This window comes from Archocentrus centrarchus, chromosome 9 (genome assembly GCF_007364275.1).
Source record: "Archocentrus centrarchus isolate MPI-CPG fArcCen1 chromosome 9, fArcCen1, whole genome shotgun sequence".
In the NCBI taxonomy this organism is placed as follows: domain Eukaryota; kingdom Metazoa; phylum Chordata; class Actinopteri; order Cichliformes; family Cichlidae; genus Archocentrus; species Archocentrus centrarchus.
This window is the reverse complement of record NC_044354.1, coordinates 12,638,820-12,657,103: the sequence shown is the minus strand read 5'-3', so window position 1 is coordinate 12,657,103 and position 18,284 is coordinate 12,638,820. Positions and strand designations below refer to the sequence as shown.

The 18,284-nt window shown below is 40.0% G+C and overlaps 1 protein-coding gene across 1 annotated transcript in view; it reads left to right on the top strand.

Annotated features, from left to right (window-relative positions):
* The first annotated feature begins 1,845 nt into the window (after positions 1 to 1,845).
* The window catches only part of stpg2 (sperm-tail PG-rich repeat containing 2), a 70,702-nt gene continuing 54,263 nt past the window's right edge, over positions 1,846 to 18,284 (top strand). The window contains 7 exon segments of the mRNA XM_030738109.1: positions 1,846 to 2,366; positions 2,685 to 2,788; positions 3,193 to 3,360; positions 4,395 to 4,553; positions 9,479 to 9,594; positions 10,868 to 10,979; positions 16,324 to 16,428. Of these exon segments, the coding sequence (XP_030593969.1) occupies positions 2,261 to 2,366; positions 2,685 to 2,788; positions 3,193 to 3,360; positions 4,395 to 4,553; positions 9,479 to 9,594; positions 10,868 to 10,979; positions 16,324 to 16,428 (870 nt within the window). The 5' untranslated portion in view covers positions 1,846 to 2,260.

Here is an 18,284-nt window from a genome sequence, read left to right as displayed (position 1 = left end):
GGTGAAAAGAATAATGCTGGATATCTATACTGGTATGGACTGGGTGATGTGTTAGGAATGACAGGATGCCACATTGTTTGATGGAAATTAAAATGAATTCAAAGACACCCCAAAAATCAAAGTGGAATACATGATGAAGCAGGCTAGTCCATTTTGCCAAGATTTCATTTCAGCAACTCAAAATGATGCTCAGTCATTTGTATGGCCCCCAGGTGCTTGTATGCACGCCTGGCAATGTTGGAGCATGGATAGACCAGGGAATCACTGAGCTCCTGGAAAGTCTGAGGTGCAACCTGGTGTCACTGAATGGATCAAAACAATAATGGTATCACTTGCTTCACTGAACTGTCTACATGCTCTCATTCACACCGGTGTCCTGCTGGATGTCATTTTGTAGGGCTCTGGCAGTGCTCATCCTGTTCCTCCTTGCACAAAGGAGCAGATACCGGTCCTGCTGATGGGTTAAGGACCTTCTACGACCCTGTCCAGCTCTCCCAGAGTAACTGCCTGCCTCCTGGAATCTTCTCCATGCTCTTGAGACTGTACTGGGAGACACAGCAAACCGTCTGGCAATGGCATATATTGATGTGCCATCCTGGAGGAGTTGGACTACCTGTGCAGCCTCTGTAGGGTCCAGGTATCGCTTCATGCTAACTGTAGTGACACTGACCCTAGCCAAATGCAAAACTAGAGAAAAAATAGAAGATAAGATAAGATAAGATAGTGTTTATTTGTCACATGCACAGTTATACACAGTACAATGCACAGTGAAATGTATTTTGTACCTGCAACCTTATATACACACACATATAAATAAGAATAAAAATAAAAAAAAAAGTAATTCACACTATACACTATACTCTATATACTATACACTATACACACTTTTTAAATTATGATATTTACACTGTGCAATAATGGTCCAGTTAGGGCTCAGAGTTGAGCAGACGGATGGCTTGTGGGTAAAAACTCTTCTTCAACCTTTCAGTCTTAGCCCTCAGGCAGCGGTAACGCCGGCCTGATGGGAGCAGGGAGAAGAGAGAGTGTCCGGGGTGGCTGGGCTGTTTTAGGATCTTCATGGCCCTCAGCCTGCACTGCTTGGTGTAAATGTCCTGCAGGTTGGGGAGGGTGGTTCTGATGGTCCGTTCAGCTGAACGAACCACCCTTTTTAGGGCCATGAAGTCCTGCTTGGTGCAGTCTCCCATCCAGGTGGTGATGCTCCCACGCATGATGCTCTCGATGGTGCAGGTGTAAAAGTTCCTGAGCACCTTGAGTGGGAGCTTGAAGTCTCTCAGCCGCCTGAGGAGGTAGAGACGCTGTCTGGCCTTCTTCACAGTGATGTTTATGTGATGAGTCCAGGACAGGTCCTGGACTCATCTAGTGGACTAGAAAAGACAAGGAGGAAAAAATATCAGCCCCCCCCCCCCCCCCCCCCCCCCATCTGTTTAGGGCGTTGTCTCATCGTTTTCCCTCTGTTGTTAATTTCATTAACACCAAAGCAGCTGAAACTGATTAACAATCCCCTCTACTACTGAACTGATCAGATCAATGTCCCAGAATTTTAACTGAATTGATGCTATACTCTGGTTAAATATGTATGTGATTATATATGTAACGGAGAAGAAAGGTAAATGTTACAAGGAAGTCTTAATGAAAAGTAATCCTGACTTGTTTCTTCTTTAAGAGTTCAAGTCCAACTTTCGTCAAGTCAGAAACAGGTAAGTCATTCCTCCTATTTCTCAGTCCAGCCTCACAGACACAGGCGCGTCCCCGGAGCCGGGGAAGCCACGCCCACTCCGAAAGGAGGCAGAATTAGCGCTCAGGCGCGCACCCACACATGAATAGCTTCACGTGAGGGAGAAAGCGATACGGAGGTACTGCACCTGGAGGGGCGGGTGGAATCATAGATCTATCTATCTATCTATCTTGCTTCTACCACCATCTTAGCAATTTCTGAGTTCTCCCATAAACTTAAATTGTCAGAGTGCCATGTTTCCCTGTCTCTGTGGTACTTCTTCCTTTTCCTTTCTTCTTCTGTGTATTCGGTCTGCAGTTGCCATGTAACAATAAGTGGTATCCAAGCAACTATGCAGTCGAAGTAACCAGCGCAGTCCTGAGAAAGAGGAGCACAGGGCAGGCAATTTTTAACCTCGGAGCCGAATAGTTTAATGAAATTACAGCTACACCCTGTGGCAGATTCAAGAAAGAGTATTTATTGTACAAATGAAGTTTAGTGAGGCTCCAAGTCTGTGAGTTCAACATGTATGGAAGAGCTCCGAGAGTGACCTTCATGACAGCAGGAGGTACATCGTCTACTGTTGGTCCCGGATCATACAATGTCAGCCAGTCCAGTTACAAGATATCAGGTACTTAGAAGCAAGCCTATATGTCCTTTATAAAGTCAGAATGTATTTTTTTTCCTCCTTCAGAAAACTGTAATATTTTAAAGTTAACCTCAAATTAATTTAGCTAGCTTGCAAGAAAGAATATAGAATATTTAGACTTCCGGATTGTAATCAGCTTACACTTCTCACAGATAAAGGTTAAATGAATATATCTGGCAGTATAGTTCCATATGTAGGCCAAAATCTTCCAGCTGTTTCGTTTTTCTCACAGTTACATCAGTGAAAATAAAGCATCGTACCTCCTGCAAGCATTCACTGTGGACGTTTTCCTTGTTGCAGATGGCTATGCGCCATTCCTTTCCTTGACAGCCAGGGAATCGATATTCTCTAAAGGCGGTGAATATTTACCTGGACCTGGACACTATGACTCCTCACCTGTCAAGGTATTGTAGGTTAGAGGGAACCATTTTCCTTTACAAATAGTGCAGGACCTGACCATAGTGGAGAGTCATGGAGTGGATGTGATGGCTTCTGGATAAGAGTGAAACAATTAGCAGATTTCTTTTTTAAATGGAAATATGAATTTTTCTTTATTTAACTTTCTCATTGTTACCTATATGACACAGAGTAATGTTTGTGGTGAAACTAATTTGACTGTCAAGAGAAGAAGCATTATTTGCTGTTTCCAGGTAAACTGTGTCCAACTAACCATCAGTTCAGATGGTGGCTAAGTGAAGATGATGTTTGCCTACTGTTAAACAAAAAAATCTTTTAAGACATTTATTTTTTTCAATAGCAGCCTTATTCTCTCTTTGCTTGCCTTTCTGTTGAACCCTTGTCCCTTCAGTTAAACGTCCATGGTGGCAGCAGTCTTCAGAGCCGCTCCAAGCGTTTTGAGGCTGTAGTGTCAGAGGTTCCAGGCCCCGGGGCCTACAATGTGTCGCATGCCTCAAAAAAGGCACTCAGGGCTATGACAGCTAATGTAGGACACCCTGGAAGGCCTGGCAACAAAGTGGTAAGCATATGGGTGCAGATAGGAGGGCAAAGTACAAGAGTAGTACTGACACTTGCTACTTTTACAGTATTATGTCATACATCTATTCAACTGAAATATTTAGTTATCGTAGGTGGCAGTGGCTTTATAAGGCTGAATATGTCCACATGTCCACTTTTCCGCTGTTGTTTCTTGGCCCTTAAAACTTCTCTAATCCTTCATATTTGTGTTTGGTGTGCAAATACAGGAAGGTTTGGGCAAAATCCCCTTGATAGGTCTAATTGAATAGGATAGAATGCCTTTATACACATTTAATATTGTATAGAAGAGCCTTGTACAATTGTAAATCCAAAGTTGGTACAGAAGACTCTTCATCCTCTGCTGATTTGAGTGTTGAAGTCAGAGCACTTACAAACTCACACTACACCTGGCGTGATATAAGAACTTCAATAATGGTGTTGAAGTTTGGGTATTTTGTTCCTCATTGTGTCCATTTTGCATTTTATTTCAAGAATATACACAAAGTAAGCTATAAGCTGCCCTTTGGGCTGTTATGACAACAACGACAGGCTGTTATCTGTGGATATTAGATGATATCTAATTCAGTGCATTTGAAACTTGCACCTCCAGAACTGAACATGAGCATCTTAGTAGGCATTATTTTTTATGCTTGCTGTAATTAACTGAAAAGCATGTATGTACACGTACATTACTCCCAGCTGAAGAAAGTTAGTAGAATAACTTCCTGGCAGATTTCTTTGTTTATGTTCCCTCAGTAGATCTTATTTCTGTTGCACTTCTACACTTGTAGTTTCTTCTTCTTCTTTTTTTTTTCTTCATCCTGCTTCTGTTTCCCTTACCCTCTTTTGCTTATCTTCTCTCTCATTAATGCTTCTCTCTCTCTCTCTGTCCCTCTCTCAGTCTCGTCTTATATTGGCCCCAGGCAGTGCTCAGCTGCTTTGTAAGCCAGGGCATTTTTTCCATCAGAAACCCTGACTTTTTGCTTTACTCTCTCTGCCTTTCTCCTGCTTTTCTTTCCTTTGGACTGGCTGCAGGCTACAGGTCTCCGGCTAGCTCTTCAGTCAGACATCCCATCTATTCCTTCCCCGGGCCAAGCCTATGGCTATGAGGTGGATGCCCAGGGTGCCCTTCGTAAGCAACAGCCTCCTCCTAGGGACACAACCCTGGGGCCAGCCTACTACAATCCGCTGCTGGTAAGGACAAATACACACAGACACGTTCAGAGTCCTGCTGAAGTTTGAACATTCATCCATCAGAGAAGGTGAAACCCTCATTTCTGAATGCATGCATGTTTTCATTAATCTGTACGAGTGTGTGTCTGAGTGTACTTTCTCTTCCACGAGGCGACGGCCATTAGTGTTAGGTAGAGCTAATGCACCATTGAACCCCCCCCCCCCCCCCCCCCAGCCCGCCTCATTCACTTGGCCCAAAAACCATTTCCATAGCTAATGAATGCAGCTCCACTTTAAAAAAGCCACAGTGCACCAGTGCTCATCCATTTTACATGCCAACAAAGAGAGCCATTAGTAATTATTCTTCAAGCTATATTACTATATTCACTTAAAATAATGCACACGCCTGCTGGTCTGGCTCTCAATTAAGTAATTTTTCATCTGTTAATGACCTGAGGAAGTCAACAGCGTCCTTGAGTGTTGGCCGAGGTTGTGTCAACACACCGGCGCAGGCACAGAGGCGTGCTGTGATTTAGGGCTATCAGCAGTGCATCCATCCATGGCTCTTATTTTTTTTTTCCGACTCAGCTTCTGTTGCTCTCCCTTTGAAGGTTCGACCTCAGTATCTGTCTTTCTCCTTCCCTCTGTTCATCCATCTGACACACTTATTTCTTTAAACTCAAACACTTCCCCCACCCCGTGCTCTGCCTGAGTTCAAAAGTGTGCAGAGGAAGAATTAAGTGGTTGTCTGAGGACATAACTTCAAAGTGCCTGGGACAATCTTTGAATGATAAGACATTAGAAAGACATCAGAAGAACAAAACTTTTTTTTTTAATCTGGATGTTACCGAGAAACACAAAAACATCTTTCATCACTTATTCAGAGATATGATTTAAGTCTGTATTTACGAAACAACATCAACTAATCGCTGTGTACTAAACTGGCCATATGAGCTCAGTACACAGCTCAGACTCAGGCTGGTAAGCTGTATAAGATTTCTCAATGTTGTGTTGGTTTAAGTACATACAGTATGGAATGTGATATGTTAAAATATCCATGAATAATACAGTAAGAACCACTTAATATTTTGTTAGTTCACATTGTACAGTGTTAAATTTAGCAGATTATCATTAAACAGTCATCCAGATGGTGATGTGGAACGGAGACTCTGTGGAGGAGACAGAGGACCTGAATCCATTCAGAAAAGGAAGAGTTTGGTTCGAGTTAAGTGAATGAGTTGCATTCACAATAGTGGTCATAGAAACTGTTCCACCCCCAAAATCTGTTACACAATATCTGCTTTCTTTCCTCAGCTCTCAGCTGTGCGCTGCATCGTCAACATGTCACAGTAATGCTCTGTGAACACTCAGTTGTATTCACCAGGACGTATGGGGAAAAAGTCACATTAATAACCAGGGGTGTCACATTCATTTTAGTTCACATACAGCCCAAACTGATCTCAAGTGAGATGGATGAGTAAAAAAGGTAAAACCATTACATAAGAACCTATAAAACAAAATTTTTTGGCTTTCTCTTATGTTCTAAAAACACATGAAAACATACATTATTTCTCATGCTTGTTATAGCACCATTATTTCATAAAGCAGAAGAAACGTATCAGCACAGTTCCCTACCACAGTGGCCCCAACATTATGCATCAGCCAGTTTACAAATAATCAGTATTTAGCACATTGTGGATACGTTTATGTAACACACAATTAGCTGTTTCAGCCTGTGGAACCTGCCACAAACATAACCCAACCAATATAAATGTTTTTTTCTGGTCCACTTTTTCAAATTTTTATCTAAATAATAAATATCCTGCCATTCCATTTCATCATATCTGAATGCACATCTGTATATGCTCTATCTGCAATGTTGTTTTTGCTTTTAAAAGCTTTCCTTGACATAAATAGGCAATTTGTGCCTCTGAGCTCTGTGCCAGCTACAAAATCATCATAGTTTGTGTCTGTATGCAGGATAGAAGTGTTGCTGTTTTTTTTTGTTTTTTTTAACTATGCATCTGAACATCCTTGTTTCCTATCTTCCTTCCTTGAAACTTGATTGGAAGATCACAGGGGGCCTAACCTCAGATCTTGTCCTCCAGTCGCTGTTAAAGTTGAAATAAGGAGACAGGCACAACATGGAGTTAGAAACTTTTTCAGACTGCCTGCCAGTACCTCCATAACCTGCCTCACATAATAAACACAGACAGTTGGGTCAAGGAAGAAGTTAAAAGAGAAATGGAAAAATGTTTGCAGCTTTGATTTTTAATCCAACAGATGTCTTTACTTCTATGTTGGTTCCATTTAAGCATGTGGTTTTGAAACTGAGGGACAAGAAGCAGACTTCTGTCATTGTCAGAACCATGATTTTTTTTAAAAATTAAATACCAAACTGTTAAGTGGAATATACAGATAAAAACACAGAGAATGTACAGAGAGAATGGGAAGTCTGTTTCTGAGAACAACTCACAAACGGTACCTCACAATGCTGCAGACTAGTAACCATTAAAGAAGCCTTCCTTAATAGTTAAGATGTAAAATGCAAGTGCAAGCTGTAAACCAAGTATTCCTTTCACTTTAACTAGTAGTGACTTCATGGATTTCTTTACAAATAAAATTTTAGACATTAGAGAAAAAATTATTCATAACCATCTCAAAGATTATTCTTCATGTTCGGCTGCTTTCAGCACTGCTGGTATTTGTTTAGACTCTTTTGCTCCAGTTGATCTTTCTGAGTTAACTTCAATAGTTACTTCCTCCAAACCAGCAACATGTTTGTTAGATCCCATTCCTACTAGACTGTTCAAAGAAGTCTTTCCAATTATTGATGCTTCAATCTTAAAAATGATCAATCAGTCTTTATTAGTTGGCTATGTACCACAGGCCTTCAAGGTGGCTGTAATTAAACCTCTACTTAAAAAGCCATCACTTGACCCAGCTGTGTTAGCTAATTATAGGCCAATCTCCAACCTTCCTTTTCTCTCAAAGATTCTTGAAAGAGTAGTTGTAAAACAGCTAACTGATCATCTGCAGAGGAACGGTTTATTTGAAGAGTTTCAGTCAGGTTTCAGAATTCATCACAGTACAGAAACAGCATTAGTGAAGGTTACAAATGATCTTCTTACAGCCTCTGACAGTGGACTCATCTCTGTTCTTGTCCTGTTGGACCTCAGTGCAGCTTTTGATACTGTTGACCATAACATTTTATTACAGAGATTAGAGCATACTATAGGTATTAAAGGTACTGCACTGCAGTGGTTTGAATCATATTTATCTCATAGACTCCAATTTGTTCATGTAAATGGGGAGTCTTCTTCACACACTAAGGTTAATTATGGAGTTCCACAGGGTTCTGTGCTAGGACCAATTTTATTTACATTATACATGCTTAGAAAGCACTGAATCAATTTTCATTGTTATGCAGATGATACTCAGCTTTACCTATCAATGAAGCCAGATGACACACATCAATTAGTTAAACTGCAGGAATGTCTTAAAGACATTAAGGCCTGGATGACCTCTAATTTTCTGCTTCTAAATTCAGATAAAACTGAAATTCTTGTTCTTGGCCCCACAAATCTTAGAAACATGGTGTCTAACCAGATACTTACTCTGGATGGCATTACTTTGGCCTCCAGTAACACTGTGAGAAATCTTGGAGTCATTTTTGACCAGGATATGTCCTTCAATGCACATATTAAACAAATATGTAGGACCGCTTTTTTTCATTTGCGCAATATTTCTAAAATTAGAAACATCCTTTCTCAGAGTGATGCTGAAAAGCTAATTCATGCATTTATTACTTCTAGGCTGGATTATTGTAATTCATTATTATCAGGCTGTCCTAAAAGCTCCCTGAAAAGCCTTCAGCTGATCCAAAATGCTGCAGCTAGAGTACTGACAGGGACTAGAAAGAGAGAGCAGATTTCTCCCATATTGGCTTCTCTTCATTGGCTCCCTGTTAAATCTAGAATAGAATTTAAAATTCTTCTCCTCACATACAAGGTCTTGAATAATCAGGCCCCATCTTATCTCAAAGACCTCATAGTACCATATCACCCCAACAGAAAACTTTGCTCTCAGACTGCTGGCTTACTTGTGGTTCCTAGGATACTTAAGAGTAGAATGGGAGGCAGAGCCTTCAGCTTTCAGGCGCCTCTTCTGTGGAACCAGCTCCCAGCTTGGATTCGGGAGACAGACACCCTCTCTATTTTTAAGATTAGGCTTAAAACTTTCCTTTATGATAAAGCTTATAGTTAAGGCTGGATCAGGTGACCCTGAACCATCCCTTAGTTATGCTGCTATAGGCCTAGTCTGCTGGGGGGTTCACATAATGCACTGTTTCTTCTCATTGACCTTATTTACTTTGTTTATACTCCACTCTGCATTTAATCATTAATTGATATTAATCTCTGGCTCTCTTCCACAGCATGTCTTTCTCTCCCATCAGCCCAACCGGTCACGGCAGATGACTGCCCCTCCCTGAGCCTGGTTCTGCTGGAGGTTTCTTCCTGTTAAAAGGGAGTTTTTCCTTTCCACTGTCGCCAAGTGCTTGCTCATAGGGGGTCGTTTTGACTGTTCGGTTTTCTCTGTATTATTGTAGGGTCTTTACCCACAATACAAAGCGCCTTGAGGCGACTGTTTGTTGTGATTTGGCTCTATATAAATAAAATTGAATTGAATTGAATTGAATTGAATTAAACTATAGAGGATCTACCCCAGACCCTGGCATAATTTCATTCAGCCACCAAGAGCATGGGCTGCAAGACAAACCATCTTCTCTTCTCTTCTCTTCTCTTCTCTTCTCTTCTCTTCTCTTCTCTTCTCTTCTCTTCTCTTCTCTTCTCTTCTCTTCTCTTCTCTTCTCTTCTCTTCTCTTCTCTTCTCTTCTCTTCTCTTCTCTTCTCTTCTCTTCTCTTCTCTTCTCTTCTCTTCTCTAGATAGAGATGACTTCTACTCAGAAGTATAAAGGGATCCACTTTGGCAACATGTCAGGAAGGAGAGGTGAGGTGGAGGTGGAGGTGGGACCAGCTCCAGGACAATATGACCCTGAGCTGTGAGTATCACATCATTACTATAAACAGCCTCTTTTAAATTTTCAGTCACTTGCATGGATAACTAATTAAAAGGTACACACAGCTTCACTTAAAAGAAACATGGACTTAAAAAGAAAACTGTACTATAAAGACTATTTGATCTTCTACTTAGTTTGTAAAATATCTTAATTTCCTTAAACAATAAAATGATTGACATTTAGATTCTCTGTAGGAACACCTAAAGTTAGCAGTTACTATGGAGAGCTTTACCGAACAACCATGTAACATCATCTGTAATTCTGAACTATTGATATTTAAGTTAATTTGATTGCTGACCACCAATCCATGAATTTTCACAAATTCGTATTTTGAAGCAGGGATACAGAGCTGAGGGGCTGGTTAGATAAGACACTCCCCAGCATGGAATATCAGAAGTTCGCTGCTCTTGAATTCTTCCCAAGATGTGTGCTGAATAGAGAGGCTGTTCCTCCAAAGTGAAATATTACTTTGATCCTATAGCCAGAGCATTCGATTTGACATTTTTCAAATATCATTTCTACTGATGGCCACAGAGGACGGGGCTTACTAAGCATGGGTGGGCACACACCCAGCTCAGCTATTCATAAAGGAATTGACTTGGAAGAAGAAGTAGAAGAAGAAGCACCCTTATTTGTCACGTTTACATTGAAGCGCAGTGTAATTCTTTTGATGGTGCTTCACAGCTTGTTAGAAAGCTGGTGTCAGTGATGATGTGGTGCCCCTTGATCAGAAAGGGTTAGGGGCCTTGCTTAAGGGTTCAACAGCTTCATTTTAGTGGTACTTGGTGTTGAACCCCTAACCTTCTAATCAAACTCAGAGCCCAAACCATTTGAGCATCACTGTCCATTGGCAGCTGAAGTAAAAGAAAAAGGAAAATAATGTATTGGTGCAGGTGGACATCCACACAGACATGTCTGTAACACACAAGTGACTACTGGAATTATTTAAAAATGACAGCATATTCAGTCTTTGTGCCTGTTACAGTTATTACAGGTATTTCATCCTTATGAGCCTTTTTTCTCTTTAATATTGCTTTTCTCTCTTTCCCTCTGCTCCCCACTTTCTTTGCTTTTCTCTTTCTATTTATTTTTCCATTGCACATCTCTCATTCAGTGTATTTTATTTTCCCACTTCCCCCCTTTTTCTGTTCTATTTTGTATGCACCTTTAACTCCCTCTCTATTTGTATATCTTCTATTTGTTTGTCTATGTTTTCTATTTTGAAAGACACTGTCATTGCCTCGTTCTCCCACAGAGTCCCAGAAACACAGTACGAGAATGTGAACCTCCAAGAGGAACAGAGACGCAGAGCTGAGCTTGTCATCCCTCGCTACCATGAACTTGTGCCCATGCAGGAGGAAAAGAAGGTGAGTATGTATTTGTGTTGGCGTGAGTTTGTATTAGTTTGATTCTATATATATGAGTATGAATCAATGATAAAAAAGAGCTTTAAAAGAGCTCACAGACTGTATAGAAGGGGCTGACGCAATCAAGGTAACACTGATAACTACAATTAACTGCACAGTGATCCATGTCACTTGTCTGATAACTACATTCAAATACACCACAAACACTGCCAACACAGTTGAGAGGTCTGGTTTAGTGGCTGGAATCAGCCGAGATGATGCTTAACAGATGACTGCCTCTGGTTGGCACCCACATGTCACATAAAGTGCTCATGCCCCTGATTACTTTTATCCCCTTTTACAATTTAAACCAGTGAGTTATAAAAAGATTCACCCCTACTGGATTGGACATAAAGGGGAAGATTAGCTATCAAAACCAGTTTATGCACATAGATGTTTTTTCTGCCCAGATGTAGGTCATTTTTACATGCGCATCTCTGGGGATTGAGTTGATTTTGGGGCCAACTTTAAATTAGAAATACACTTTTGAAGTAACCCAAATGAACTTGGTAAAGAGTGGACTCTCTGATCGCAAGTGATAATTAAAATGTCAACAATATCCAGCTCCTTCTAACACTATTGCTCTGTCAGCCTAGTGGCTTATTTGGTGATATGGAGACCATGCTAGCAAACATCAAGCAGACACAGAGCAATGTTTATTAAGTCATGTCTCTGTCTGATCAAAGCAAACCAGAACAGGGAAGCTCCAGCTTGCAAAAACCGAACACTAACACTAAAATGCTCTTCAGAGCTGAGAGTAATAAACATATACACTGCTGAGAAAAAAGTATTTGTCCCCTTCCTGAGTTCTGATTTTTTTTTTTGCATATTTGGCAAACCAATTTTAATATTAGACAAAGATAACCTGAGTAAATGCAAAGTACAGGTTTTAAATGATTATGTAATTTATTAAGGGGAAAAAGCTGTCCAAACCTTGAATCAAGAAATCACTTAAATAGAACCTGTCTGGCAAAGTGAAGTAGGATAAAAGATCTCAAAAAAGCAACACATCATGCCACAATCTAAAGAAACAGCAAAGAAATAAAGTCATTGACATCTATCAGTTTGAAAGAGTTACAAAGCAAAGGGTCCCAAAGGCTTTGGGATTCCAGTGAACCACGGTAAGATAAATTATCCACAAATGGAGAAAACAGTGGTGAACCTTCCCAGAAGTGGCCGGCCTACCAAAATTATTCCAAGAACGCATCAATGACTCATCCAGGAGGTCACAGAAGAACCCAGAACTGTTTGTAAAGAACTGCAGGCCTCACTTGCCTCAGTTAAGGTCAGTATTCATGATTCAACAATAAGAAAGAGACTGGGCAAAAATGGCACTCATGGGAAAGTTCCAAGGAGAAAACCACTGCTGACCAAAAAGAACACAAAAACTCACCTCACATTTACCAAAAAAAACCATCTTGGTGATGAAGACTTTAGGGAAAACATTCTGTGGACTGATGAGAGAAAAGATTAACTTTTTGGAAGGTTTGAGTCCTGTTACATCGGATGTAAAACTAACACAGCATTTCATGAAAAGAACATTGTACCAACTGTCAAATATGGTGGTATTAGTGGATGGTCTGAGGCTGCTTTGCTGCTTCAGGATCTGGATGACTTGCTGTAATTGATGGAACCATGAAGCTGCTCTCTACCAGAAATCTTGAAGGAGAAGGTCCAGCCATCACTTGATCAGATTTTGCAGTGGCCTAGTCAAAGTCTGAACTGAAATCATATTAAAATGCTTTGGCATGGCCATCAACAGGCTGTTCATCCTCAGAAACCCTCCCATGTGACTGAATTAAAACAAGCTGTCACAATTATCAGTTATCACAAAAACACTTGATTGCAGCCAAGGGTGGCACAACCTGTTATTAGTTTTAAGGAGCAATTACTTTCTCACATAGGGTCAGGTAGGTTTGGATAAATAAAATCATTATCATTAAAACCTGCATTTTGCAGTTACTCAGGTTATCTTTGTCTAATATTCAAATTTGTTTGATGATCTGAAACATATAAGCGTGCCAAATATGCAAAAAAACTAAGAAACCAGGAAGGGGGCAAATACTTTTTCTCAGCACTGTGGTCTTTTGAGCTACACAGTGTAAGTTTTTAGCCAACTTATTACAACACAACAATGATATTGAATGCTGTTTTTGTAAAATGAAGACTGTGTGTCCATTCAAATATCAAATAGCCTTGCTTATCAGCAGACATTGGAGTCACTGGCATAATTTTATATTCATGTTACTTTACCTGAAAAATATTTTCTCATTTTTGTTTTTAAAATCTCATTCTAAAAGCAAAGCCACTAGCCAACCTTGGAACTAAAAAGACAGGAGAAACAAGCTGGAGCACACAAAGTGAGCTGTGCTGCAAGCAGAGGCAAGAAACTTATTAACAAGACTGACACACAGTTTTTTTTTTTTTCTGACCATGCTGACCACTAATCATACCTAATTATAAAAATGATCCCTGTGCAGACAGTTATGTTTCTTTTGTAAGCAACATTTAATGCAATACCATCATAATCACATTATGACTGAAAAATGAACTGCATGCACTGCTTCTGACCCCACCTAATGAGTCCTCTAACCTTCAGGTTTGAACACATTTCTGTCTGTTTCAGCACGTTATGTAATGTTGTTTTAATTACACCAAACCACAATGTTTTGATAGCATCTTTCACCAACAGGTTGTTGTTATTAACAGTTAAATAACTTAGTTGATTTTTACAGTGAGAACAGGGTAAATATGTTGGATTCTAATGGATTTTTCCAAGCTCAATCAATGAAAGATGATTTACCAGTTCATCTCATTTCCCATAGGGGGCAGTAAAACACAAGCTTTTAACACAGACTAATATATTGGAAGTGGATGAGTAGAGGGGAGTTACTCACCTGCATATGAACTTGACTGTGCTGGCAGAGTAATGCTCTGTGATGCCTTATTTTACCGATCGGTGGGTTAGAGAAGGTGAGGCAAGGCTGGATTTCATGAGAAAAAGGTAAATGCGCCTTTTTCTTTTTTTTTGTCAAGGCATTTATGCCTTTCCCATTTCTTATTTTGCCTTTGCCTCCCACAGCATCTTATTGCCGTTCCACTTGTCTTTACATAATATTATGCATATCTACTAAAACATTTTTAAAAAACGTTTATCTTAAATTTCTCTGGCTTTCAGTCTAAAACTTTACTGTCTGTGCATTTTTTGTGTGTTTGTGCTACATGCTGTATTTGGACCCCCAGCCATGATGGCTGCACCTCCATCCGTCATCATTAGTATCTGGCATGTCAACCCATATGTACTCCCACACATATATACACTGACCAGATGGGTCATTTCCCACAGTGGGAACACTCAGGACAAACACCTTTACTTCCTGGAGATCAGCAGACAGTCTGCCTCTAATGGCTTAGGGCTGCTGGTGTCCTATAGACTTTAAGAGACTGTGTGCAGGATTTCTCCATTAAATAGACATTCTGACATAGCTAGGGCAATATCTGAGCAAACCACTTTAAGATGCCATTACAGTGTGCATCCCTGCAAACACAAGAAAAACAGATAAAGTTGTACCCGTGCGGTGTCTGATATTATCCTGGATTTACAAACTGTTCTGTCATTTCACCTTTAAAATGCCATGAATATCATGTTAATGTTATCATGGGTGATGATATTTGCAGCATGTGTTATTTTTAGAAACAGGGAAGCGGCACAGCTCCCTGCGAGGAAGAAAGAAGAATTCTTGGCAGGATGTTTAACCTAGGGGATAACCTACCTCTAAAACTGTAAATTGAGCATCTCAGGTGCACAATATGTTCATTTAAATGTATTTTAACTATAATATGTTTGATGTGACTTCAGTAAGACATTGTTGTCTTTGCACAAGAATGTCTATATAATATTTGATCCAAAACTATATCAACAATGCGGCTACACAAAAACTTAAGGTGAAAAGAGAAGTTTTTCTTGAACACCTGGGTGCAGCATGCATGCAGAAACCTTTCCACAGAGTTCCTCCTTTGAAGTTACACTTCAGAGGAGACACCCTTTAGTGATAAGTAAATACTTTGGCCCTGCCAAAGCATGCTGTTTGTGTGCTTGTGAAACAAATATCACAAATAGCATGCAAAATTTGGGAGCTGTTTAATGGCATTTAAAAAAAAAATTCCAACCAGCTTTTTTAGACCCTTTCTGAGCCCATATGTGCAATGTGTTTGCACACGCAATGATGGAATAAAAACTTTTTTTGTGGATTTTGTGTATCCTCGTGCATGGTGAAAGGTGAATAGCAAATCTCTTTAGGAATTCCTTGCAACACAAATGCTTATGAATGAGAAAGCATGCACAGATCTCCTTAGAAGTATTAGATGTGGAAAAAAATGTACAGGCATGTGTAGTTCTGGCACAGGGCTACAAATCGCCAAAACAAGTTTTCTAAGAATAGCATTCTCAGTGGCAGCCTTACTGTACATCAGCACACTGAATGTGGCATATTTGATTATGAGGAGAGGAAACAAGTTTCTTGCAAGAGGGCAATATGGCCATTGTTCACTGATAGACTCTGAGGTATCCTAAGGCACAGGGCAGACACATTATTCAGAAGTTCACTGAGTTCCCCCCCTCGCAGTGCTAACAATGGCCAAAGGAATCCATGTCGTTTTACTGCAGAACTAGTTAAACCACCTGCGGCAGAGCAAACTTATTGTTTTCCAACAGATATAAAAATGTCCAGCTCTGTATCGGGCAATGCGGAAATGTGTGATTGTGAGAACGTATCTGGGTTTTCTTAAACTTTCACTGTCAGCTTCTCTGTAAGTGCCGTTTGCTGCTCTACAATGACGTAGTAATCTTGAGTTGGTGCATGATGTGACTGTTATAGCTCAGACGCACAAACACTGTGTACACTTTATAATGAGCGTTTCTTCTGCTCTGTTTCTTTATATAAATGACTTAATTGGACAGCAGGAACTTTTTTTTTGGTAGTATTTTTTTTTTATATGTATTCACAGGTTACTCATCATTTACTGCATTTCTTTCTCTGCTCTTTTTCTTTTCATCATCTTAACATTTCAGCTTCATTTCCTCAACACTGTGTGCTCTTCATTCATCACAGAAACAGGAAAAAAAAAATCTAAGCAGCAGCTCCATCCAGTGTCCTATCCTCTGTCTCTTTCACTTCCTCAAACTTTCTCCTTTTCCTCTTATTGACACACCTACATGAAAAGTGATATTTGCAAATCGTGTAAATGCATCCCGATCAGTTTCACCTTGGATGTTCTGTAAATTTCACTTTCTGTTTCCCAACAGGGAGTCCCTGGTCCAGGCCAGTACCACATCAGAAGTCAATTTGAGAAACCTGTCAAGCCTGGCAGCTTGCCGAAATTCACTTGTTCCTTCCTCTCAAAGACTGAGGTAAATCCCAGATAGCTCTGTGTTTAGCCTTGTTGGCTCCGGGGGGAGGATTGTGTGGTGTATTTCAATTTTCTGTATTAGTTTTTGTGTTGCTATTGCATTGATTCCATGTCTGTTCATTCATTAGCATCTTACTCTGCAACTAATGCAATAATTTTCTAATACTCACCACTTTTGTCAATAATCAGTTTGGCCATGCTGCCAAAGATCAGATTGTGTCAGAAGGTAGTTTAAAATCAATTTAACAATATTTCTAGCAATTCTCTAGTTTGAATTTTATGTGAAAATAAAGCCAGTTACCATCTGTTAATTATATATCTATTTGTTATAACGAACCCCCAGTAGTTACTGTAGTACAGTTAAGCATTTATGTAATAGTCAGCTGTCTTATAGCAACTGCAGCTAGTGTCTAGTTGACATCATATTGATTGTAAGATAGAATATGAATAAAAGGGTTGGCTGACACATCTTTATACTTTATCAACTGGTATGCTTATTTTACAAATCAGTACATTTATTAGACTCTAAATCCTCATCTGTCTTATACTGGGCTTTGGTACAGACCATCACTTCATCCACTGCCTGAGACAAACTATTTTAACTCCCTTCTAATATGAATCCCATTATAAGCTATATATAGCACTAGACCAAGGATATCAAACTCATTTTAAATTGTGGGCCACATGCAGCCCACTTTGATCTTAAGTGGGTCGGACCAGTGAAATTCTCCTTTCTGTCAGTGTAACGAAGTTCAACTATACATTTTAATCCCTGTGATCTCTTTAATTCACAGAAAATGTCCTTTTTTTTTCACTGAAGACCCATTGTGAAAAAAACAAAAAAAACAAAGACCCCCCCGCCCCCGAAATTTTTATAGTAGACAGTGGAAAAACCAGGAACCTTTCTCTCACTTAATTGTTCATTTATTACTGAATTCCTTTGGTGTAGTAGGAATTGGCCACGGTAGGAAAAGTTGTAAAACGTATGAAAATACAGATGAAGTCCAAAATTTATGCCCTTCACTTTTTTACAAAGTTGTCCAGTGGACCGGGTTAGAGTCTTTGCTGGGCCGATTCTGGCCCCTAGGCCATATGGTCGCAGCAGATGACTGCCCCTCCCTGTGCCTGGTTCTGCTGGAGATTTCTTCCTGTTAAAAGGGAGTTTTTACTTCCCACTGTCACCAAGTGCTTGCTCAGAGAGGGTCATTTTGACTGGGTTTTCTTTGTAATTATTGTTGGGTCTTTAGCTTACAATGTAAAATGCCTTGAGGTGACTGTTGCGATTTGGCGCTACACAAATAGAATTGAATTAAATTGAATGTTTCACACCCATGCACTAGACAGTGCTACACCAGACATAGCCCTAAAGTGTTTCTGCTGTTAGGCTTAATATACTGAAAATAGTTTTCGGACATAATCTACAGGAATCAAATATATTAAGTTTACTGTACAATATCTCCAAGGAGGTTGCCTTTTTAAAATGGAATATTTTAGATCAGTTACAGATCTACAACACTGAGCCCTACTTGGCTTGTTTAATTGATGTGCTGGGAATGGAGGGATTCTTCAGATAGGGGTGAAGATGAGTTTATTAAGAGGCTCAGAGGAGCGAAGATGAAGGATGTGAAAATGTGTAGTTTCACGTTTCAGGAATAGCTCTCTTCTCCTCCTCTGTGGCACTGGCCCACAGTTCTACTCCTGTGAAACTCTCAGACTGATTTAATTATCACTCTGACACACGTGATAGTGCATGTTCTCACACACAATCGCACTATTCCAGATTGTGTGTATTTTAGGTGCAGGCAGATTTTGGCTGCCGATATGCAAGCACAACACACACACACACACACACACACA